The sequence below is a fragment of the Rhinopithecus bieti genome, unplaced genomic scaffold (genome assembly GCF_001698545.2).
Source record: "Rhinopithecus bieti isolate Rb0 unplaced genomic scaffold, ASM169854v2 scaffold_52032, whole genome shotgun sequence".
NCBI classification, from domain to species: Eukaryota; Metazoa; Chordata; class Mammalia; order Primates; family Cercopithecidae; genus Rhinopithecus; species Rhinopithecus bieti.
In genome coordinates this window covers 798,606-825,155 of record NW_016821592.1, presented here as the reverse complement: position 1 = coordinate 825,155, position 26,550 = coordinate 798,606, and the positions used below count along the sequence as shown (strand labels likewise).

Genomic DNA, 26,550 nt, shown 5'->3' with positions numbered 1-26,550 from the left:
AAAAAAAAAAATGGTGCTTGCTTTCCCCTTCACCTTCCGCCATGATTGTAAGTTTCCTGAGGCCTCCCAGTCATGCTTCCTGTTAAGCCTGTGGAACTGTGAGTCAATTAAACCTCTTTTCTTCATAAATTACCCAGTCTCAAGTAGTTCTTTATGCAGTGTGAGAACAGACTAATTAATACACAAGTACTTCAATGGGGGGCAACCTTTAGGAATAAAGGATCATGATCTTTTTTTTTTTTTTGGAGACGGAGTCTGGCTCTGTCGTCCGGGCTGGAGTGCAGTGGCCGGATCTCAGCTCACTGCAAGCTCCGCCTCCCGGGTTTACGCCATTCTCCTGCCTCAGCCTCCCGAGTAGCTGGGACTACAGGCGCCAGCCACCTCGCCGGCTAGCTTTTTTTGTATTTTTTAGTAGAGACAGGGTTTCACTGTGTTAGCCAGTATGGTCTCGAACTCCTGACCTCGTGATCCGCCCGTCTCGGCCTCCCAAAGTGCTGGGATTACAGGCTTGAGCCACCGCGCCCGGCCAGGATCATGATCCTTAATTTTGATTCAAGGCACTGTCTTCTTTGGTAGGAATGCAACCACTTTACTTTTCATCAATTACAAACAGAGTCACTTGGGCTAACCTGGAATACTTTATTCCAACGACAGGTAAATACTGGTAATGTGACCAGCAGTCCGGACAGCCCACCCCTTTGCCTAGCTTGGTGCTTATGCTCTCCTCTTTAAGAATTAGGTCTTACCTGTAATCTCTTTTCAAGAAACTGCTTTCCACCTTCCAAACCATATGAATGTTCATAAGGATAGCTCCAATCTCGAATCAAAAACATTAATGTCTATACACACAAAATAAAATTGTTTATTTTACAATAAAGAAAATTTACAAAAATAAATCACAACTCTAACAACTGAAGCCTCCCTTACTCTCCTAAACAATGCTTATCAAAAGTTATAGTAACCAAATGGTCACTTCCGGTCATGGTTATATCAAGGACCCACTTAAACAACATTCCCAGGCCCTATACCAAGCAATCACCAGCACTGAAGAACTTCACTAAATATAAAGAGTCACCACAAGCAATAATACAGGATTTTAAAATGAAAACGGGTATATCAGGACATGCAGATCATAATTTTATATCATGGTTGTGTAACTAACTACAAGACCAACTAATTCTTGATGGCTATCTAGACTGATTATAGATCTGGTGTCGATAAGGACATTTTCACAGGATGTTTTTACTCATAGAGGGTGAGATTTCTCAACCTCAGCACTGCTGACATTTTGGGTCAGTTAATTCTTAGTTGTGTGTGGCTGTACTGTGTACTGTAAAACGTTGAACCATATTTCTGGCCTCTATGTGCTGGATACCAAGTGGTCCTAAGCTCCCCCACAAAACTGTGACAACCAAAAATGTCTCCAGACATTAGCAAATGTCCCCTGGGTGGCAAAATTATCCAAGTTCAGAAAAAACTGATATAGGCCAAATAGGGTATATTTCACCCATAATCTGCTCAACTACTTAATAAAAATTGGCATGACTGTCTTATATTTCCTATTAAGTTTAGAATAACATCTATTAACAGAAACATTACTCCCCTTAATCTAAGTGAAAGCATTAAGAATTAGCCTAGATTCATTTATTCTATTTATCCTGTTAGCCTATTACTGGTAAGTATGCTGATGATGACATTACCAAAGGTTAGTTTCAACTGCACTGAATCTGTGGCTAGCGATGGGTCTGTTGTAATATCCTGGTGTCTCCAAAATTACAAACTGAGGTGGCTTCACAACTTCTCATAGGCAAATCTTTAAAATGTTAAAATGACTTTTTTACCTGAAATGGTTTCTGGTAGATTTCTTCCATCGCAAGTCTTCCATACTCTGTAAATAACTATTAAATTGAGTTAGTTAAAATAATGCCTCTAAAGAGATTCAAAGAAGACATGTGTAAACCTATTCTACATCAAAGCTCCAGGTACCAGAACCTTTAAAATCATTTGAAAACCAAACATTTAATTTTCTAACACACTAGGTACATACAAAATTTCTTCCAGTTAAGAAGTCATACATCAGTTTAAACCCATATAACATTCAATCGTGTTACCAGTATTATAGGCTTCCAAGTGTAAATTCACAATAAAGTGAGAATTAAATTTTCAATACTTGGCACATTTTCTTTAAGAAACATGTGCTTGCAGCTGGGTGCAGTGGCTCATGCCTGATAATCCCAGCACTTTGGGAGGCCGAGGTGGGCGGATCACCTGAGGTTAGAAGTTCAACACCAGCCTGACCAACACAGTGAAACTTCATCTCCACTAAATATACAAAATCAGCCAGGTGCGGTGGCGCATGCCTGTAATGCTACTTGGGAGACTGTGGCAGGAGAATCCCTTGAACTTGGGAGGGGGAGGTTGCAGTGAGCTGAGATTGTGCCATTGTACTTTATCTAGTCTGGGCAACAAGAGCGAAACTCCAACTCAAAAAATTAAAATTAAAAAATGAAATACGTACTTGCAAATGTTGAAGATCATCTTCTTGAATATTCTGAGACAGATTATATACCTGTTAAAACAAAATTTATTTTGTTTTTTATTAGTGTTTTGAATACCCAGCTTGTATATAACTTTACTTGTGGAAAAAAGGTTATTTTGTACTTCAGCACAAAGGAATCACTTAACTACTATCTTGATGAGTGACATGTGAAAAGGATTTTCTCTTTTTTCCTAACAATAGTCAAGATAGAATATTAAGGAAGAAGCAGTGGCAGTAAAATATGTAAAAAACATGAATATATGCATATTCATGGCCTAAAAGTGGTAGAAAAACAAGTGTGCTATCTAGTAGGTTTCTTTTACTCCTTCTCAAAGCTCTTTAATGTTATGATATGATCATCTTTTAAAGAGTGTAGGTTATTTCCACCATCATTTTTCTAAATTAGTGAATACAAGGGGCAATAGTTTACAAAGATAAATTCCTCCCTGGTACCATCAGAGTATACAGTGACTCAGTGGGTACCTCCACTACCACTGACTCTAGTGTGGTTCTCTTTTTACTCACAGTCCTCAGTTTGCTTAGTCATCAGTTTTTACTTCCACTCAACATGACAATTTTACTGGCCTGTGGAAGCTAATAAAAATAACAGTAGGTGGCACTATTGCCCTTTCCAGAATTTTTTGGAGGCAACTACAGCTGATAAAGGAGGGTCTAAACATCCTCAGGAAAGGGGGATTTTCATCCATTAATTCTAAGACAGATCTTTAGAAAGTAATCTACACTGCCACAGGAGAAAAGTGGCCATCAACAGATACCACCTCTGCTAAAATAACTTACATCTTAAGGAACCAGGGTGACTCCAAAGATCGAACAATCTGTTCTAAGAGCAAATAAGTGATACTCTGGCCAAACCACTTGGAGGTCAAGAATATAGTCAATTTAGGCCAGCAAACCTAAAATAATATTCTTAGCTACTAATTCCAAACAAGGATTTAAAAGTAATTGATGACTGAGGTGATGATTTAGATTTTAACATTTTTAACATAAACTCTGACACCATGATTAACCTATGCGGGCCTTTGCTTTTAGAAAACAGGTCTGGATCATTTCATTGTCAGGGCCAGGAAACAGAGAAAGGGATTTATTTAACTTAGATCACTAATACTTAGCACACAGTCTTGTATGTAACAGGTGCTCAGTATGTATTTGTTGAAGGAATAAATGACAAGAAGATCAAATTAACATTTATCTATCAGCCAGATATCTTACACAAGGAAAGAAAACTACCCCCTCAAAGGCAAGGAAGAAAATAATCATAATCTTAATCTTCTTGGTTATTTATACTTTACAAAGCACTTTCATATGCATTATCTCATTTAGCTCTCATTTCTGACTGCACATAACAACCACATGCAAGATAGGCAAGATGAGTAAACTCATTTTACAGACAACAAAGTGGCTGTACAGCTTTAAGTGGCTGTCTAAAACCAGGTCTCTTACTATCAGAAAGTTGAATAAACAAAGAAAAAAAGACAAAGGGATAAGTTATAGGACAGAGAACTCCCTCTAGAGCCAGCTAACCTGAGGGGCTTCTGCTTGCTTCAGGGGAATCACAGTTGTGCCATCTTGCAAGATCAGAGAAAAAAGAGACTTAGAGGGTCCCCACCAGCATCACTTAGTGGGTAATGACAAATATCCCAACCCTATAATAAACTGAAGCCAAGCTGAACAGTATACTTCTTTTAGCTCATGTTAACAGCCAACCTTCTTTCCACTCTGATAGCTAGGTACTTCAAACTGAGGAAGGAGGAAAATGGGAGCTTAGAGAGACGAGTCACATGTTCCAGACATTACTGGAAGGCATTAAAAAAATCCAAGACACTGTGACAGCATCACCTATGATCTACCATTGATAAGAACAATTTCTTATCTTGGGAGGATCACATACCCATTTTTAAAAAATATTTGCAAATATACTTCTTGATACACCATCACCAGCTGGGCCTAACCGCCATACTTCAATAATTCATTTTTCAGAGATGTATCAGCCACAGATGATCTCAGAAAAGAAAAAGTAAAGAAATACCAAATGACATGTGGTAGTTTAATTCAGTCCAATCCATCTAAATTATACAGAAAAGAAATGGCCTAGCCTGAAGAAACTAGAACCTGATAGAACACCAAATACAATTTGAATATAAGTGAAAAGAGAAGGGATTTTATCCCTTCCTAAATGAAGATGCTAAAATCCTGTTTATTATTACATAAGCATTATTTGGGTCTAAATTAAACATTAATTAATTATTCTGCTTTTATCTCCTTTAGTTCAAATAACTGAGTACCACTTGTCACAGATATAGAATAAAAAACTAGACTTCTAAGCTTAATTACTGGGGTTTTTTGTTTGTTTTAGCCAAAAAAACAAAAAAACAAAAATATACTCTCCATATTGCTGTGTCTGGTAGCCATCTAACTGATTTCAATTACAGATAATGTGGTATCTTTTCCTTTTAAAAAAAAAAAAAAGTATATATTCCATAATGAAAAAATAAAGAGACTGGTTGTTGGTTTATTGCATCCTTTGTAACTATCCAAAGTACAAAATTTCACATCCTAAGCCAGAAAACCATGCATGGAAATGTAAATAACCAATAAGAAACGTAAATAGCTTTCAAGAAATGTAAATAGCTCTCTTTATTTTTAATTCCTTTTTTTCCCTTCAATCAAAAGGCATTTTGCCAGCACAAGGTGGCACATGCTGATAGTCCCAGCTACTTAAGAGGCTGAGGCAGGAGGATCACTTCAGCCCAGGAGGAAAAAGCTAGAGTGTGCATGATCACACCCATGAATAGCCACTACACTCCAACCTGGGCAACATAGTAAGAATCCATCTCAAAAAAAATTAAAACGGCATTTTCAAGAGGGGCCAAACACCAGGTGCGGTGGACCATGCCTGTAATCCCAGCACTTTGGGAGGCCAAGGTGGGCGGGTCACCTGAGGTCAGGAGTTCGAGACCAGCCTGGCCAACATGGTGAAACCCGTCTCTACTAAAAATACAAAAAATTAGCTGGGCATGGTGGCGGGAGCCTGTAATCCCAGCTACTCGGGTTAGGAGAATGAACTTGGGAGGCAGGGGTTGCAGTGAGCCGAGATCACGCCACTGTACTCTAGCCTGGGCAACAAGAGTGAAACTCTGTCTCAAAAAAGAAAAAAAAAAAAAAGAGGGGTCAAATGATTATGTGAACTGATTGTACCACTTACTCTTGTGTCTCACCTGGACAGAGCTAGTCATAGTGCTCAGAGCAAACACCGTTGCACAGTCTTTGATAGTTGACTGGCTATCAAAGGCACCCTGGGTATCCATAAGCAGCACGGCAACCTAGGAATTTGAGAGTTTAAAATACTTAGTAAAACAGTGGCCAAAAATGACTATAAAAAAAAATCAAATGATAAATTTGAAAATCAGTCATTAAGAAAAGTACTTATATCTCATACATTTGACATAATAATCCATATGTTAAAGTTATCAAACATTACTAGTTCTGTGTTGTTTTGATTTCTGATATCAGAAAATAGCCCAAGAAAGAACACAGGGTAGAAAAGTATAAACAGAATTTTACTTTCGTTCCATTAGGTCTGTCAATCACAAATACTTCATTCCAAACTTGTATGCCTGTTGTTTCTCTTTCACAGCCACCTCGCCATGTAAAGCCTGTCAATGGTTCATTGTTTCCACCAATCCAACTTTGAGAATCCTGTCAAAGTTAAGGATAAATGTAAAATAAAACACAATTAAGAAATAAAAGAAACCCAAAAAATCACCCATCCTTTATTTTACAGACAGGGAAGCTAAATCCAGAGAGAGAGAAAACACTGTAACAAACAAGTAGTTACAAAGCAGTCCTTAAATCCCATGTGGGGTTCTTTTTCTTGTAGAGATGTAGTCTCCTCCAAACTTGAATCTTCTCAAATCAGCTCACACTACTACTCTCTAGGCTTCTAAATAAGTGAGGTCATACTTACTTCCCTCCTTTTTAGAAAAATTTTCTGGCTGGGCATGACAGCTCATGTCCATAATCCCAGCATTTTGGGAGGCTGAAGTGGGCAAATCACTTGAGGCCAGGAGTTTGAGACCAGCCTGGCCAATGTGGCGAAACCCCATCTTTACAAAAAGTACAAAACTTAGCCAGGCATGGTGGCACACCCCTGTAGTCCCCAGCTCAGGAGGCTGAGGTACGAAGGATCACCTGAACCTGGGAGGTTGAGGCTACAGTGAGCTGAGATTGCACCACTATACTCCAGCCTGGGTGACAGAGTAAGATCCTGCCTCAAAAAAAAAAAAAAAGAGAGAGAGAGAAAGATTTCCTAAAATGTTAAAATCATAAAAAAAAAAACTCGGCACCAATTATTTTAACATGTTCTTACACAGATAAGCAAAACTAAGTTTCAGGTAGAAAGACTGTCAAAACAGCATTGCTCTCTTTAGAAACAGCTTATACTCTTTAAAAAATAATCAATTTTAGGCTTGGTGCAGTGGCTCATACCTGTAACCCTAGCACTTTGGGAGGCCGAGGCAGGTGGATCACCTGAAGTGGCTGAAGTGGGCAAATCACTTTTGAGGCCAGGAGTTTGAGACCAGCCTGGCCAACATGGCGAAACCCCATCTCTACTAGAAATACAAAAATTAGCCGGGTGTTGTGGCACATGCCTATAATCCCAGCTACTCAGGAGGCTGAGGCAAGAAAATCACTTGAACCCGTGGGCAGAGGTTGCAGTGAGCAGAGATCGCACCACTGCACTCCACCCTGGCAAAAAGAGTGAAACTGTCTCAAAAACAAAAAAAATCAATTTAAAAAATAACCCCAAGACTTGTTTGGAACCTGATTTAAACAAACTAACTATTTAAAACGCCTTTTTTGAAACCAACAGGAAAATATGAACCCAAACTGGTTATCTCATTAGATGGTGTTAAATTAGGGTAAAGATTGTTTGGTGTGCTAATGATACTGTGGTTAAGAAGAAAAATAACAGAGTCTTTATCTGTTAGATACTCAAGTATCTGTAGTGAATGGATATGCCTGGCATTTGCTTTAAAATATTCCAGGAGGTGAGGAAAAAAGAGAACAGATAAAACAAGACCAGCAAAATGTTGACAGGTATGCTGGAGTTCATTATATACAATTCTCTTTATTTTAGGGTATGTTTAAAATTTTCCACAATAAGTTTTTAACTAGAACCACAGGGCTAAATTGTTATTATGAAATAATATGAAAGTTAATATATAAGGTAATTTTTCTAGAAAATTTAATCTGGGACATAATAAATGAGTACCTTTGACAGACGTCAAGATCCCTATACTTCAGTATACTTAAAGCCCACATAGCCTTTACTCAATGTACCCACAGGAAAAATTCCTTTGTTTCAGAAATACTTCTAATAAGCTTGGATATCTAGTCTATAACAAATTACAAAGACTGAATTAGGAGTGGAGAGACGTTTAAGACAGGACCAATGAGGAACGAAGCAATTTATTAAAAGCAGACACACAGTGGCAAAAACAAAAACAAAACAGTATCAGCCAGGCATGGTGGCTCACGCCTGTAATCCCAGCACTTTGAAAGGCTGAGGCGGGTGGATCACTTGAGGCTAGGAGTTCAAGACCAGCCTGGCCAACATGGTGAAACCCCATCTCTACTAAAAAGACATTAAAAAAAAAAAAAAAATTAGCCAGGCGTGGCAGCACATGCCTGTAATCCCAGCTACTTGGGAAGCTGAGGGAGGAGAATCGCTTGAACCTGGGTTTCACATGGGTTGTGGGAGGTGGAGATTGCAGTTAAGTTGAGATTGCACCACTGCGCTCTAGCCTGGGCAACAGAGAGAGACTCTGTCTCAAACAAAACAAAAAGTATCATCCAGACCATCACCTAACATAGCCTTAAACTTCAAACCATCTTTAATCATTATTATTATTATTATTATTATTCCACAAAACTCCCATCCCCAATAGACTACCAATCCTATCAATTACAAACTTCTCTTGGATTCATTTCTTTTTCTTCAGTTTTCAATACCTTCAACTTAAAGACCTCATCTATGCTGGTCAGAAGGCTGCCACCTGAGACAATTCCATTCACAGTATATATGATGGACTTGTGTTTCAGGAGGCACCCTTCACAGGACTCAGAAGCTTATTTTGACACTCCCCAGACAAGCAAAACTGGTGATCTTGCCCCTTGACTGCATATTTGGATACTTCATATTGGTCCCTATGCAACTCCTGCTCTATCCTCTAACCCATTTTTCCATAGTCACTGAATGTTCACAAGAAATGTAATCGTGTCACTGTCCTGCTGAAAAGTCATCTGTGGCTCCCCACTACCAATAAGACCATCTGGAGATCTGCTGCATTAAGAATCCTTTTTTCTTTTTCTTGAGACAGGGTCTCACTCTGTCACCCAGGCTGGAGTGCAGTGGCCCAATCAGCACTCACTGAAACCTCATCTTCCTGGGCTCAAGTGATCCTCCCACCTCAGCCTCCTCCCAAGTAGCTGGGACTGCAGGTGCACACCACCACACCTGGCTGATTTTTGTATTTTTTGTAGAGACGGAGTTTCACCATGTTGCCCAGGCTGATAGCAATCCACCTTTAATTTACTCTTCTTGTCTGTGCTCCTGATATTCCCCACAGATCTCAACACATATCTTCCTGATTCTACCATACCAAAAAAAGTTACCATTCCCCAAACGCATATGTTGTTTAGCTTCGGTATACCTCTGTTCCACCTATTGTCTGCCTAGACTCAGCCGGCAGTCAAGAAACTTCAACTTTTCTGTACTGTTAAAGCATATTATTGATACTGCATGGTTGTTACCTTTATATAGTTTTGCAGTTCTTATGTGAGTCTCTTGAGAGCAAAGACTGTAAAGAAGCATCTTTGTTCACCAAACTGCTCCTATCAAAGTACCTTGCACTGTTGTAAGTTCTCACATGGAGAATCTCATTCTCCCACAATGTCAAAAAAAAAAATCTGGTACTTAATGAATTTATGATTTCTAAAAGTTACAGCCTACACAAATAACTCCTCTAAGAGAACTCTGGTTTTAGTCTACATTTTACTTATTTCTATCTCCTCTACAAGAAGGTAAGTTTCACTAAAGTTGTGTTTTTTCATTCTTACAAGTATTCCCAGCACAGAGAATAGTGTGCCTGGCTTGTAGTAGGTATTCTAAGTATTTCTTAAATAAACAAAAAAGTTTACTTATAAGTTTCGATGTACTCCCTTTTGAGCATGGGTAATAAATCAGAAGAAACATGATCTTTGTTATGGTATTTCCTAGAAACAATTACATAAAGAAGACAGTAAAAATAATTTTTTTTTTTTTTTTTTTTTTGAGGCGGCAGTCTCGCTCTGTCTTGCCCCCGGACTGGAGTGCACGGTGCGCCAAGATCTCAGGCCTCACTGCAAGCTCCGCCTCCCGCGGTTCACGCCATTTCTCCTGCTCAGGTCCCTCCCGAGAGCTGCGGACTACAGCGCCCGCCACTTCGGCCCGGCCTAGTTTTTGTATTTTTGAGTAGAGACGGCGGTTTCACCGTGTTAGCCAGGATTGGTCTCGCATCTCCTGGACCTCGTGATCCGCCCCGTCTCGTCCCTCCCAAAGTGGCTGGGATTACAGGCTTGAGCCACCGTGCCCGGCAAAAATAAATTTTTAAAAGTATAGATGACTGAAATCATAGGCTTATATGTTTGCTAGCCACCTCTTCAAAGAAACTTTAAAAGAATTGGTGTCTCATAAAAATCTACTATGTATCATCTCTTCCTAAGTTACCTTGGAATAGAAGTGTTAAAAAAAAATACTAAACTGATTAGTCAGCAAAAGGAGGAAAGACGCTAAGTGTGGTGGCTACACCTGTAATCCCAGCATTTTGGGAGGCCAAGGCAGGAGGATCACTTGAGGCCAAAAGTTCAAAGCTGCAGTGAGCTATGATGACACCACCACACTCCAGCCTGGATGACAGAGTGAGACCCTGTCTCTATTTAACAACAGCAACAACAAAGATGAAAAGATAAATCAGAGAACTAATCAGATTCTTTAAAACTTGTAAAAGTCTATAATTTCTCTAACATAGTGAATACTGACAGTTTTCATAAAACACATTCATTCATTAAATATTTATGGAACATCTACCATGTGCCAGCTATTTTTCTAGGGATACAACAGTGAACAAGAATAAACATTCCTGCCCTCAAAGAGAATTTTAGTGGGAGCTAGAGGCAGCTTTGCTGATAACAGACCCTATTTGCTGTGATAATTTACTAAAAGCAAACCTAAAAACTTGAAAACACTAATCTGATACTATTTACTACTATGGAGACAAAAGCCTCAAAACTCAAATACAAAAAACAAACAAACAAACGAGTACTTACAGAATAAATCTCAACTGCCAAAGGCAATCTAAAATCACCAGAAGTTCTTTTTTTTTTTTTGAGATGGGGTCTCACTTGCTATGTTGCCCAGGCTGGTCTTGAACTCTTGAGATCAAGCAATCCTCCCACCTCAGCCTCTCAAAGTGCTGGGATTACAAGCAAGAGCCATCATGCCCAGCCTAAAGTTTAAGTATAATCAAATAGTGAATAAATACAGCCCTTGCCAAAAAGACGTCCTACATAATATAATTATCAGCAATAAAGAAAACTTACCTATTCTAAACAGTAAGAAACAAATTCATATTTTGCCAAAGGAAAGGTACAGTCCCTAGCAACAAAGTGAAACTATGTAAACATTTATTTATTTAGTTAGAAAGAAAAAGAGACAGACAGACAGACAGGGTCTTGCTCCATCGCCCAAGCTGTAGAGCAGTGACATGATCATAGCTCACTGTCCTCAACCTCCTGGGCTCTAGTGATCAAACAAAGTGTTGGTCCTCCTGCCAGGCCTACATGTATCAGAGCACACCCACTCCTGACTGCTGGCAAGCTGACTCCCTTTCACAATGGATAGGCTGGAAAAATAAAGGTTCATACAGAAGCCATAAATCATCACAACTAGGAGCAAAAGGAATAAAAAGGATGAAATTAAGATCCAAGTAGCACTACAATAATAAGCAAGACCCTCCCTAGTTGCATGGCATTCCCCACACCACCACAAATGAAAATCTTCATCTGTATAAAACTAGTACCTATTCAGGAGACAGGTTATGAACACTCAGCCTCCAAACTGATAGAATAAATACTGTACACATTCTAACCACCAACTGTATTTACTATTTTCATTTGAATATGTGAGAACACTCTGCAAGTCCTGGAACAAATTATAAAACACTTGACTTTAAAATCATTAAAAACTGTCTAACATCTTATCCAACCCCATCCTCACCCCATACCCAACTCTTCCCATCTGGGGCTGGACAAATCAATGAAATTATGACTGAACCAAGTCATGAGCCCAGGAAAAGGACAACTCTAACAACTCAGGTACATGCTAAAGAGGAATTTAATATATTTTGATAGAAGGTTCTGTTTAAAAGGTGTCTTTGACCTTGAAGACAGGATGCTAAATGAAATAGGCCACACACAAAAGGACAAATATTCTATGATTCCACTCATATGAGGTGCTTAGTCAAATTCACAGGGACAGAAAGTAGAATGGTGGATGCCGGGGGATGGGGGAGAGAAATGCGGAGTTAGTGTTTAACAGGCACAGAGCTTCAGTTGGGGAATGAAGAAGTTCTGGAGATGGATGGTGGCAATGGCTGCACAACAATGTGAACAGACTTAGTGCCACTGAAGTTGTACACTTACAAATGGTTAAAGAGGTAAATTTTACATTATGCATGTCTTACCACAATTAAAACAAAAAAGGTGCCCTTGAGGGCTAACAAAATGGAAGGAGCAGACACCTCTCGTAATTAAACTGAGATTTGACTTTAGAGTCTTCCATTGGACTTCCAGTTTCAACTTTCTCTTGTAAAAATTTAGAAGTCATCAGACCCATCTTTACAATAAGAAAAAACCTTAGCAAACTGAAAAATCAATAACTCTCCTTTCTCAGATCAAAGAATTGAGATCACAAGTCAAACCACCCCCACAAAATCATGACAGACAAACTAACACAAAGGATCATGAGCTGAGGTCAGCTTACCAGCAACTGCTGCAGCAACTGGTAGGAACACTTAAATGACAATTTGAATGAATTGTCAGAAGCTGAGAGTGAACTAGTTTAAGCATTAAAAACCCTAGAGTCTTAGCAAACCCCACACTTTCCTGAATATTATCTCAAAGAAATCCACAAAGTTCTCAAAGTAATAACGGAAGAAAGTTTCCCTCATGACTGACAAGGGAGGGGAAGTAACCCTGGGAAAGTAACCACTATCTGTCTGTCTGTCTGTCTATCTATTTATCTATCTATCTATCTATCTATCTAATCTACACACACACACACACACACACACACACACACACACACACACACACACAGCAGTCCCCACAACAAAAGCCTGCCCTCCTGAGAAAACTACCTTACCGGAGCTTTACCTGACCCTAGGGAGGAGCAATCAGCCAACTCCAGCCCCATCTAGGCTTCCTGTCTAGTTTTTTTTTTTTTTTTTAAAAAAAGAGTCATAGACCAGGACTCAGGCCCACTAAAAAACTAAGGAGCCAGGTGCAGTGGTGTGTCTGTAGTCTCAGCTATTCAGGAGACTAAGCTCAGGAGTTCGAGAGCAGTCTGGGCAACATAAGGAGACTCTGTCTCAAAAAGAATAAAAATAAAACTAAGATTTAACCATAAGGTGACATATGACATATGATGCTTCTGCTCTCCTACACGTTACCACCTCATCAACAATGCTCCAATATAATGACAGTGGATTACAAATAAAAAAATTGCAAGACACAGAGTTCAGTAAATTCAATAAAATTTCTTGGGAAATCCCAAAGACAATGGGAGAGCAGGGAGAAACTGAAACCTCTAGGATCTGCAACTACAAAACACATTAAACATAGCCCATCTCCTAACTAGATTAACATATAATCTCATAATAAAAGGCTAAATCTTCAGTCTTTATTACCTGATACTTCATGTCTGGCTTTCAGCAAAAAATTACAAGCCATGTCAAAAGGCAAGAAAAAACAGACTGAAAAGACAAGGCAAACATCAGAACCAGAGTTGGATATATTTCAGAATTATAAAATAGGAAATTTTTCCAGGAAGAAGATAGGTGTTTAAAAGGTGTCTTTGACCTTGAAGACACTATGCTAAACGAAATAGGCCACACACAAAAGGACAAATATTCTATGATTCCACTCATATGAGGTGCTTAGTCAAATTCACAGGGACAGAAAGCAGCATGGTGGATGCCAAAGGATGGGTGAGCGAAATGGGGAGTTAGTGTTTAACGGGCACAGAGCTTCAGTTGGGGAATGAAGTTCTGGAGATGGATGGTGGCAATGGCTGCACAACAACGTGAACAGACTTAGTTAGACAGAAAGTTATTTATGTCGCCAATACCAGGCAGGATAAATACTAAAAAATCTCTACTAGGTATGTCACGGGCCTAGCTGCAAAGTAACACAAAGAGAAAAATCTTGAAAGAAGTCAGGAACAAAACACTTTACCTATAGAGGAACAAAGATAAGAATTACACTGGACTTCCCATTACAAATCATGCAAGCTGCTGGGTGTGGTGGCTCATGCCTGTAATTCCAGCACTTTGGGAGGCCGAGGCAGGCGACCACTTGAGGTCTGGAGTTCAAGACCACCCTGGGTCAATATGACAAAACCCCCGTCTCTACTAAAAATACAAAAATTAGCCAGGCGTGGTGGCCCGCACCTGTAGTCTCAGCTACTTGGGAGGCTGAGGCAGGAGAATCACTTGCGCCTGGAAGGTAGAGCTTGTAGTGAGCCAAGATCACGCCACTCCACCCCAGAGTGGGTGACAGAGTGAGGTTCCATCTCAAAAAACAAAACAAAACAAAAATCATGCAAGCAGGAAGGAAACAGGGTAAAATGTTTATAGAGCTGGGGGGAAAAAAAGCCTCCAAACTAAAATTCTGTATCCAGTAAAGTTATCCTACAAAAGAAGTAAAGACTTTCTTAGCCAAAAACTGAGGAAGGTTGTCGCCAATACATTAGCAAAAAGGAAAATGATATAGGTGAGAAACTCAAATCTACATAAAGAGAGAAAGAATGTCAGAGAAGGATAAAAAGGTAAAATAAAATCTTCTAGATGGTTATAGTATATAGATCAGGGAAACAAATGACAGCAATGTATAAAAGACAGGAGGGAGGAACTGGGACTATGCTAAGGTAACTGCATTATCCATGAAGCAGTATAATATCTGAAAGTGCACTTAGCTTAGTTGTAAATGTATATTGCAAACTCCAGGCAGCCACCAAAAAAACACATTTAACAGATACAGTAAGAGAATACAGAAAATGCAATCAAGTTAAATGTTCAACTAAAATTGGAGAAGGCAGAAAAAAAGGGGAAGATAAAAAAGAAAAAAAAAGTACACACACAAAAAAACACCAGAAACAATTACACGCATGGCAGCTATGAATCCAATTATATCAACAATCACTTTACATCTGAATGACTTAAATATACCAAGTAAAACAAATTGTCAGCTGGGCACAGTGGCTCATGTCTCTAATCCCAGCACTTTGGAAGGCCGAGGCAGGTGGATCACCTGAGGTCAGGAGTTCGAGATCAGTCTAGTCAACAAGGGGAAACCGTGTCTCTACTAAAAATACAAAACTTAGCCGGGCATGGTGGCAGGTGCCTGTAATCCCAGCTATTCAGGAGGCTAAGGCAAAATCATTTGAACCAGGGAGGCAGGGGTTGCAGTGAGCCAAGACTGCACCACTGCATTCCAGCCTGGGTGACAGAGTAAGATTCTGTCTCAAAAACAGAAATTGTCACAGTGAGTTTTCAAAAAATAGAGCCAACTATATGCTATCTATTTTAAAAACCCCACTTTACAAAGACACGGGTTAAAAGTAAAGGTATGAGAAAGACATACCATGCCAACACTAATCAAAAGAAAGCTAGAATAGCTATGTTAATTACAGAAAAAGCAGTTTTCAAACTAAGAGAAAAATGACTTCTGAACAAAGGTTAGAGCTGAATTACACCAAAATACGTGAAGCAAAAATTGAACTCCAAAGAGTAATAGACAAATCCACTATTAAACTGGGAGACCTCACACCTCTGTATAGGTAGCTGATATACCCAGCAAGTAGAAAACCAGTAACACAGTTGAGCTGAACAGAATCAGCAATCAAATGGATCTAACTGACATTACAGAACACTTCATTCAACAACAGCACAATACATACTCTTCTCAAACTAAGAACATTCACCAAGGTAGACGATATCCTGAGCCTTAAAATACACCTTTAAAAATTTAAAGGGATAGATAATACAAAGTATGCTCTCATACCACAACAGAATTGAACTATTAATAGAAATCAATAGCAGAAACACAGCTGGAAAACTCTCCAAATAGTTGGAGTTTAAAACAACTCACCTCAAAATAATACAGGAATCAAGGAAATCTCAATAGAAATTTTAAAATACATTGAACTAAATGAAAATGAAAATAAAACCTATTAAAATTTCCATGATTAGAGGAGATTTGTAGCATTAGATGCATACAGTAGGAAAGAAAAAACCGTGATTAGAGGAGAAATTTATAGCATCAGAGGCATAGAGGAGGAAAGAAAAAAAGTTCTAAAACCAATACTCTAAGCTGCCACCTCACGTAACTGGAAAAGAAAGACCAATATAAACCTAAAGTAAGATGAATAAAATCAGAGCAAGAACCAATGAAACTGAAACAAGAAAACAGAAAATCACAACAGAAAAAACAAATCAATGAAACCAAAAACTGGTCCTTCAAAAAGATCAATATAATTGATTGAAGAGAGAGAGGGGGGAAAAAAAAGAGAAGACAAACTAGTATCAGAAATCAAAGAATCATCATCACTAATTCCATGAACATTAAAAAAAAAAAGAATACTAAGAACTCTATGCCCACAAATTTAGTAACTTAGTTGAAATGGAGCAATTCTTGGAAAGAAACAAACTACCAAACTCACACAAAGAGAACTAGATCATCTATTTAAAAAAAAAAAAAAAAAGGCCAGGTGCAGTGGCTCACACCTGTAATCCCAGCACTATGGGAGGCTGAGGGGGTGGATCACCTGAGGTCAGGAGTTTAAGACCAGCCTGGCCAACATGGTGAAACCCCCATCTCTACTAAAATACAAAATTAGCCAGGCATGGTGGCGGGAAGCCTATAATCCCAGCTACTCAGGAGGCTGAAGCAGGAGAATCGCTGGAACTCGAGAGGCAGAAGCTACAGTGAGCCAAGATCACACCACTGCACTCCAGCCTGGGTGATAGGCAAGACTCCATCTCAAATAAAATAAAATAAAATAAGAAGACCAATAAATAACCTTCCAAAAGAAGGATTTACAAAGCCCAACTGACTTCACTGGAAAATTCTACCAAGCATTTAAGGAAGAAATGGTACCAGTTCTCTACAAATTCTTTCAGAAAATAAGCAGAGGGAATACTTCCTAATTAATTCAAAGTATTACCCTAATACCAAAACCAGACAAAGATACTACAAATAAAGGAAAACTGCAGACCAGTACACACCATGAACATAGATGTGAAAATCCCTGACAAAATATTAGCAAATCAAATCTACAATGTATAAAAAGAATTACACACCATGATCAAGTGGGATTTATTCCAGGAATGCAAGGCTGGCTCAACAACTCAAAGTCAATAAATGTAATCCATCATAACAATAGTCTAAAAAAAAAAATCAGCTGGGCACGGTGTCTCACGCCTGTAATCTCAACACTTTGGGAGGCCAAGGTGGCCAGAATATCTGAGGTCAGGAGTTCGAGACCAGGCTGGCCAACATGACGACACCCTATCTCTACCAAAAATACAAAAATTAGCCAGGCATGGTGGCACACGCCTGTAATCCCACCTACTGTGGAGGCTGAGGCAGAATTGCTTAAACCCGGGAGGCAGAGGCTGCAGTGAGCCAAGATCATGTCACTGCATCTAGCCTAGGCGACAGAACAAGACTGTCTCAAAAAAGAAAAGAAAAAAAAGAAAAACACATATATCAATAAACACAGGAATAACTATTTGACAAAATCTAACACTCATTCAGGACTTAAAAAAAAACAAAAAACAAAAAACTCCCAGCACACTAGGAATAAAGAGAAACTTCAATTAAAAAAAAAAAAAAACTACAAAAAATCCTACAGCTAACATAGCAGTGAGAAACTAGATGCTTTCCAGAAACTAGGTTAGAAAACAGACAAGGATATTCACTATTTATCACCTGTACTCAATGCTACTGGTGGTTCTAGCTGGGACCATTAGCCAAGACACAGAAAAAAAAGTTTCCCAGATTAGAAAGAAAGAAGTAAAACAATCACCATTTGCAGATGACATGATCTTGTATATAGAAAACTCTAAGGAATTTGCTAAAAAAAATTATTGGAACTAATAAACAAATTCAGGATTTGTTTCAAGGATACAAGATCAATATGCAAGTCAAGTATATGAACTATAAACTTGCATGAACAATTCAAAAACGAAATTAAGAAAACAATTCCATTCATAGAAACATCAACAAAAGGAATAAATTGAAGTGCAAAACTTAAAACTATAAAAAACATTTTGAAATTAAAAGATAACATCCCATATTTATGGACTGTTAGACTTAATATTGTTAACACAGTAATATTTCCCAAATTGATCTTTCAGATTCAATCAATCGCCAATAGAATCCCAGCTAACTTCCTGTAGAAACTGAGAAGCTAACTCTAAAATTCATACGGGATTGCAAAGAACCCCAAATAGCCAAACAATCTTGAAAAAGAACAAAATGGGACTCAATTCCTCATTTCAAAATTTACTACAAAGCAACAGTAATGAAGACAGTGTGGTACCGGTATAAGAACAAGACATGGCCTGGCGTGGTGGCTCACGCCTGTAACCCTAGCACTTTGAGAGGCTGAGGCAGGCAGACTGCCTGAGCGCAGTTCAAGACAAGCCTGGACAACATGGTGAAACCATGTCTCTACTAACATACAAAAAAACTGACCAGGTGCGGTGGCTCACGCCTGTAATCCCAGCACTTTGGGAGGCCAAGGCAGGCATAGCACGAGGTCGAGAGATCGAGACCATCCCGGCCAACATGGTGAAACTCCATCTCTACTAAAAATACAAAAAGTAGTTGGGCGTGGTAGTGCGTGCCTGCAGTCCCAGCTACTCAGAAGGCTGAGGCAGGAGAATCGCTTGAACCCGGGAGGCGGAGGTTGCAGTGAGCTGAGCTCGAGCCACTGCACTCCAACCTGACAACAGAGCGAGACTCTGTCTCAAAAAAAAATTAGCTGGGTGTGGTGGCACATGCCTGTAGTCCCAGCTACTTGGAAGGCTGAGGCAGGAGAACCGCTTGAACCCAGGAGACGGAGGTTGTTGCAGTGAGCCAAGATAGCACCACTGCACTTCAGCCTGGACAACAGAGCAAGACTTCATAAAAAAGAACACATATATAGATCATGGAATAGAACTGAGAGTCAAGAAATAAATTCATGTCTATAATCAACTGGTTTTCAACAAGGTACCAAGAGCATTCAATAAAGTGTTAAACAGTCTTTCCAAAAATGGTGCTGGGACAAACAACCAAAAAATGAAGGAAGAACCATCTTTCATATTATTATAACATATACACATATATTTTATGTAATTAACATATTATATATTAATATGATTTATAGCATTACTCCTAATAGTCATAAAGTTGCAAACAAACCAAATGTCCATGAACTGACGAATGGATAAATAAAATGTGGTATATCCATACGAGAGAATATTATTCAGCCATAAAAGAAGTACTGATACATAATATAATATGGATGAACCCTGAAAATATTATGCTAAGTGAAGCCAGTCACAAAAGACCACATTTTTTAAGATTCCACTTACATGAATGTCCAGGATAGACAAATCCATAGAGATACAAAATAGATTAGTGGTTCCTTTAGGTTGAGGGTTTGGAGAAAGGATCTGGGGGTAACAGCTAAAGGGCTGTTACCGGAATTCATTTTGAGATAATGGAAACTTTGTTTCTTTTTGAGGCTGCGTCTTGCTCTCTCTCCCAGGCTGGAGTACAGTAGCACAATCAGGGCTCACTGTAACCTCAACCTCCTGGGCTCAAGCCATCCTCCTGCCTTAGCCTCCTGAGTAGCTGGAACTACAGATATACAACACCACGCTCGGCTAATTTTTTAATTTTTTGTAGAGATGGAGTCTCCCTATGTTGCTCAGACTGGTCTCAAACTCTGGGCTCAAGCAATCCTCCCACCTCAGCCTCCCAGAGTGCTGGGATTACAAACATGAGCCACCATGCTCCGCCAATGGAAATATTTTTAAATTGTGGTAATAGTTGCACAACTCTGTGAACATACTAAAAACCACTGAACTGTACACTTTAAGTGAATGACTTATACGGTAAGTGAATTATATCTCAATAACACTGTTAAAAGGAAAAACAAAAAAATCAAATACCCTTAGTGTACAAGTTCAACAAAGACTCCTAGTCACATGAAACCCATTTGTATAACACTACCAGAGTCTAGGGGAGAATGAATGGCCCACTGAAGTTTCTGTTAACTGTCCATGTATTAGTGCAATGTGACATAAATCTTATGGCTTGAACTTGCTTCTGGATGAAAGAATTATGGTATACATTCTCCAATCCATAGAAAATGTATCCCAATAAAGGAAAGAAATTCTGATGCCAGGCTCAACGGTGCATGTCTTATAGTCCCAGCTACTTGGGAGGCTGAGGCAGGAGGACTGCTTGAGACCAGGAGTTCAAGGACAGCCTGGGCAATAGAGTGAGACCCAGTCTCCCAAGAAAAAGAAATTCTCAAATAAAATGCATAAGCTGGGCCACGCACACTGGCTTACACCTACAATTCGAGCACTTTGGGGAAGCCAAAATAGGGACTGCTTGAGCCCAGGAGTTCAAGACCAAGCTGGGCTAAAGAGTAAGGTCCTTCAGGGTTGATCACCTGAGCCCAGGAGTTCGAGGCTCAAGTGAGCTGTGATTATGCCACTGCACTCCAGCCTGGGCAACAGACTGAGACCGTATCTTTAAACAAATAATAATTTTTTAAAAAATTTACAAGCTGAAAAGCAAAACTGTCCTGGCAGAGTGAGGGAAGGAGGTAGGGAGTTAATTACCTTAAAAAAAAGTCTCAGCCACGCATGGTGGCTCACACCTGTAATCCCAGCACTTTGGGAGGCAGAGGCAGGCGGATTACGAGGTCAGGAGATTGAGACCATTCTGGCTAACATGGTGAAATCCGTCTCTACTAAAAATACAAAGAAAATTAGCCAGGCATGGTGGCGGACACCTGTAGTCCCAGCTACTTGGGAGGCTGAGGCAGGAGAATGGCGCGAACCTGGGAGGCGGAGCTTGCAGTGAGCCAAGACTGCACCACTGCACTCCAACTTGGACGACATAGCAAGACTCCAACTCAAAAAAAAAAAGTCTCCTCCAAAAACAGTTAATATTAACATAAAAGGAACTTACATTATACAAGATGGCTTAACTCCCTAAATGTTCTAAATTTGGTGTTTGAGTAGTCAGTGTTTATGTGTAACGGTTTGTTGCTTGAAGTATTTTTCAATAAATAGCCTAAATAAAACAAATTACTTTAGAAACAGTTAATGTAACCTACTGGAACAAAGACTTTGGAATGAAAAAAGATCTATAATTTATGTTCTCTCAAATCCAAAATGGAAATATGTGATGACGGGAGGGCCATAATATTTATGATACTGCAAAAGAGGCAGTACATACATTTGGGGCTAAAAGTTGCAAAGGACAGAGTATTTTCAGGCAACAGGTTCAGGAATGTAACCAAGAAAATCTCTCCTAAAACACTGCAATAAAGACTTCAAACGATATTGTAAACACTTCTTTCCATCTCGTTTATTTCTGATTCCTCTACCTTTGGCAACATTTGATGAAGTTTTTCTAACTGAAATCTAATCCAACTTAAAACCTGCATATGGAAGAATTAAAAATTAGTTTTGATTCTAAAATCCAAGTCTTAGTACCAGGGACCCCAATATGCTAAGGGGAAAATAGTCCACATAACCTCTGTATCCAATCCCCTTATCTTCTTCTTTTTTTTTCTTTTGAGAAAGAGTCTCACTCTGTCACCCAGGCTGGAATGCAGTGGCACGGTCTCAGCTCACTGCAACCTCTGCCTTTGAGGTTCAAGAGATTCTCCTGCCTCAGCATCCTGAGTAGCTGAGATTACAGGTGCCCACCACCACTCCCAGCTAATTTTTTTGTTTTTGGTAGAGACGGTGTTTCACCATGTTGGCCAGGCTGGTCTTGAACTCCTGGCCTCAAGCAGTTGACTCGCCTCAGCCTCCCAAAGTGCTGAGATTGCAGGCATGAGCCACCGAGCCCAGCCCAATCCCCTTATCTTATTTTCAGGTAAAAATAATCATCATCATCATCATCATCATCATCCCACAATTTTTATTTCCTTATTGACTCTTAAAATTTTGGTCAAAGTTTGCCTGCTTCTCACATTGGCAAAAATAATACAAAATTCAAATTTTCAACATTTTGTTACATAAGTTCTATAGTTTCACTTATAATAAATATTCAAAAGTGAATTCAGTTAAAGTAATAATTAAATGAATAAGCTAAACTTCTACATTAAATCTGGCAGTTTTATGAGCAAATGAACTTGTATACAGCTGTATATAGATAATTTTAAATCAACAAAATACACATCAGAATAGCTAACATTAAAAAGATTGACAATACTGTTTACAAGATATACTGCAACTCTAAGTCTCTCACAATGCTGGTGGAAGTAAAATTAGTGAAACCACTTTGGAAAAAACTTTGGCAATCCCTACTAAAATTAAATGGGTATTTTCCCATGACCCAGCAATTCTACTCCTGGGTATAAACCCAACAGAATTTACTGCTTACATCACCAAGACTTGTACAAGAACGTTCATTAGCAGTTTTATTCATAACAGACAAAAACTAAAAACCCATATGTCTATAAGTAGAAAGGGTAAATTACGATATATTCATCCAATGAAATATCACTCAGCAATAAAAATAACATACAACATATTTTTGACACATGTAACAACGTGCATACACCAGTCTTAATGCTTAGTGAAAGAAACCAGACACAGGAGTACATACTCTATGATTACATTTATGTGAAGTAGGCAAAACTAATCTACATTAATACAAGTCAGAACAAAAGTGGCCCTTGAGAGCTGGAGATAGCACTAACTGGGAAGGGGAATACAGAGCCTCCTAGAATACAGGAAATGCTCTCTCTCCTGATCTGAGAGACAGTGGTTACAATAGCATATGTATATAAAAATTCACTGGCTATATGAAAGTTTATACACTTTATGTATATAAGTTACACCCAATAAAAAATAAATAATAGGCCGGGCACAGTGGCTCATGCCTGTAATCCGTAATCCCAGCACTTTGGGAGGCCAAGGCAGACGGATCACAAGGTCAGGAGATCGAGACCATCCTGGCTAACACGGTGAAACCCCGTCTCTACTAAAAACACAAAAAAACCAGCCAGGCGTGGTGGCGGGTGCCTGCAGTCCCAGCTACCCGGGAGGCTGAAGGAGGAGAATGGCGTGAACCTGGGAGGCGGAGCTTGCAGGGAGCAGAGATCGCGCCACTGCACTCCAGCCTGGGCAACAGAGCAAGACTCCGTCTCTAAATAAATAAATAAATACATAACCCAAGGAAGAAGCATTTTAAAATATTGTTCCTTCTCCAAATACATTTCATTCTTGAGAAAGAACATAAAACAAAGCTTTTCTTCACGTTTCGCACGTCTCATGAAATCTCAGACACTGTTATCCTTAAAGAAGAAAGTAAAATCAAGTTCAACATCTCATAGGGCTCATTCTGAGATACTTGTGCTTGTGGCCAGTTATATGTAGCAGTGCGTATGGATTCTTAAAGATAGTTTTTTAGTCCTGGTCTCTGGCAACAGTTTGGGGAGCAGCTCTTTAAATAGCAAAGAATAAAAACATAAAGGACAGTTTTTTAAAAGCGCCATTAGCAAATATGCTGTGGATGGAGTTAAAAGTCTTGTGTAGCAAATAGAGCAAGGATCCTTTATTTACTAAGCTTAGATACCAGTGGATAGCAAGAAATTTACATTTATACTCACACATATCCTCCCATCAGTCTAGTTCAACTTTGAAGTAAATAAAAGTAAATATTTACAAAAGAATAATTTAGTGTAGGTATATCCTATAAAGTAACCTGTACTTTACATATTGTAGATATATGAGAAAATGACCAAACATAATTGTACATAATAGTTTTTAGAATAACGGCTTTGGCATCAAATTGCCTAGTCTGGAATTTAAGCCTTGCCACTTACTTTGAGTCTCATTTCTTCAATTACCAAGTTGAAATACAATTATCACTGCACAGGGTTATTTCTGAATACTAAGTAAGATAATGCCTGTTAAATGCTTAGTAATCAAAATATCTAGAATTCAGATTCAAAAAACGTTACATCATAAAAGAGTATGTGCTTCTTAATGGAAGAACACATCATCATCTATGAAGTACTCTTGCCAAAAGAGTGTCAAACCTGAGTCTGATGAAGTCTCTAGATTCAACTAACAACTTACAGAAGATTCACAGAACACAGAACATGTAAAACTACAATAATGGGATGCAATCAACAAATCCAGAGTGGGAAACCCTATAACCAACATCAGTATCTTCAACAATAAACTGCCAAGAAAGAGAGAGGGAGGAAGGGAAACCTAAAATGCATTAAAAACACTTTAAAGACAACCAATCACAATGTGGACCTCAGCTGGCTGGATTCAAACTATTAAAAAAAAAACAAAAACAAAAAGCAGTTGAGGTGGCCAGGCACGGTGGCTCACACCTGTAATCCCAGCACTTTGAGAGGCTGAGGCGGGAGGATCACTATAAGTCAGGAGTTCCGATACCAGCCTGGCCAACATGGTGAAACTCCTATGTCTACTAAAAATACAAAAATTAGCCAGGCGTTGTGGTGCACACCTGTAATCCCAGCTACTTGGGAGGCTGAGGCAGGAGAATCACTTGAACCCACGAGACAGAGGTTGCAATGAGTTGAGATCGCGCCACTGCACTCCAACCTGGGAGACAGAGAAAGACTCTGTCTCAAAAAAAACAAAATACAAAAGCAGTTAAGGCAACTTGAAAATTGAACACTTATAAGACATTTTATAATGTTAAGAAATTATTTTTATGATAATTGTTGTAATGTTCAAAAAAGTCCTTATTTTTAAGAAACATACTGAAATATTTATAAATTAAATGATGTCTGGAATTTACTTCAAAATACATCAGGTGTAGAGTGAGTTATAGATGAAATGAGATTGGAATTGGTAAGTGCTAAAAATTGTTTAGTATATGGGCATTTATTATATTACTGTCTACTTTTACATGTGTTTATTAATAAAATTCTTCATAATAAATGTTAAAAAACAGAAAAAACAGGAAATGGTATAAAAGTAGAAGCAACTCTATAGAGAATTAAGAATCCTTATCTAAGAGAATTCAGTAATAGCTATCATCATTACTTAGCATCAATATCACAAGCACTGTGTTTAGTTTCATGTATGTAATTCTACTAAATTAAGTTTTGACCGCTGTAAACTGATTCCTAGAATTCAAACTATTTTTACAACAGCCAGATGTGACAATCTAATCAGCATTTTTCTAACAGTTCCTACTAACACTGGAATAATCTATTTCACTTTGAAAGGGTTTAACTAAAATTATGCAGCCATGAAAAAGAATGAAATCATGTTCTTTGCAGCAACATGGATGCAGCTGGAGACCATTATCCTAAACAAATTAATGCAGGAACAGAAAACCAAATACCACATGATTTTACTTAAAAGTAGAAGCCAAATAAGGGTACTTATGGACACAAAGACGGCAACAACAGATAATGGGGAGTACTAGAGGAGAGAGGGAGGGAGGGGGCAAGGGTTGAAAAACCGTTGGGTACTATGCTCAATACCTGGGTGACAAGATCAATCGTACCCCAAACATCAGCATTAGGAAACATACCCTAGTAACAAACCTGCACACATAGACCCTGAATCTAAAATAAAAGTTAAAATTTTTTTTTTAAAGTAAGCAGTTTGGATTATAACTCAAGTATAAATGAGCCCACACTGATATAAATGATTGAATAAATAAATAAATAAACAGGGAGAAGATACAACTCTTCCCAACAGAAGAATCCTAAATAATATATTTAGATGCCTTCCTCCTATCAGAAGGTAGAGCTTAATCCTCCTCCCTCCCTATTCTTTGAGGTTGGGGTGGAATGACTAAAAAATAGCAAGTCTGCAGTGGTGAAACCTGGCAAACACAAGCTTAACCAAGGGATGAAGAGTAACATTCCTAGCAGTATCACATGACTATACGCACCCCCAGATACAATGTGATGAGAAGGGTATTTGACCTCAGTAGTATTCTTTCCAAAATCCCATCACCTCAGTCTAACCATGACAGAAATGTAAGACAAACTTAAATTGAGGAACATTCTTCAAAATACCTTACCAGTACTCCTCAAAATAGTCAAGATCGCCAGGCTCCCGCCTGTAATCCCAGTACTTTGGGAGGCCAAGGCGGGCAGATCACCTGAGGTCAGGAGTTTGAGACCAGCCTGGCCAACATGGTGAAACCCCATCTCTACTGAAAATACAAAAATTAGCTGGGTGTGGTGGCAGCCACCTGTAATCCCAGCTACTTGGGAGGCTGAGGCGAGATAATTGCTTGAACCCAGGAGGCGGAGGTTGCGGTGAGCCGAGATTGCACCACTGCACTCCAGCCTGGGCAACAAGAGCAAAAGGTAGTCTCAATTAAAAAAAAAAAAAAAAAAGGCCAGGCGCGGTGGCTCA

The 26,550-nt window shown here is 39.0% G+C and overlaps 1 protein-coding gene across 3 annotated transcripts in view; it reads right to left on the bottom strand.

The window, feature by feature from the left end:
* ATL2 (atlastin GTPase 2) overlaps positions 1-26,550 on the bottom strand; it is an 83,530-nt gene that overhangs the window by 18,387 nt on the left and 38,593 nt on the right. For all 3 annotated transcript variants that reach the window (XM_017860452.1, XM_017860451.1, XM_017860450.1), the window contains exons 3-7: positions 6,122-6,256; positions 5,776-5,880; positions 2,519-2,569; positions 1,842-1,898; positions 747-839 (exon numbers count right to left, since the gene is read on the bottom strand). In XM_017860452.1, coding sequence (XP_017715941.1) covers positions 747-839; positions 1,842-1,898; positions 2,519-2,569; positions 5,776-5,880; positions 6,122-6,256 — 441 coding nt within the window. The remainder of the gene's footprint in view (positions 1-746; positions 840-1,841; positions 1,899-2,518; positions 2,570-5,775; positions 5,881-6,121; positions 6,257-26,550) is intronic.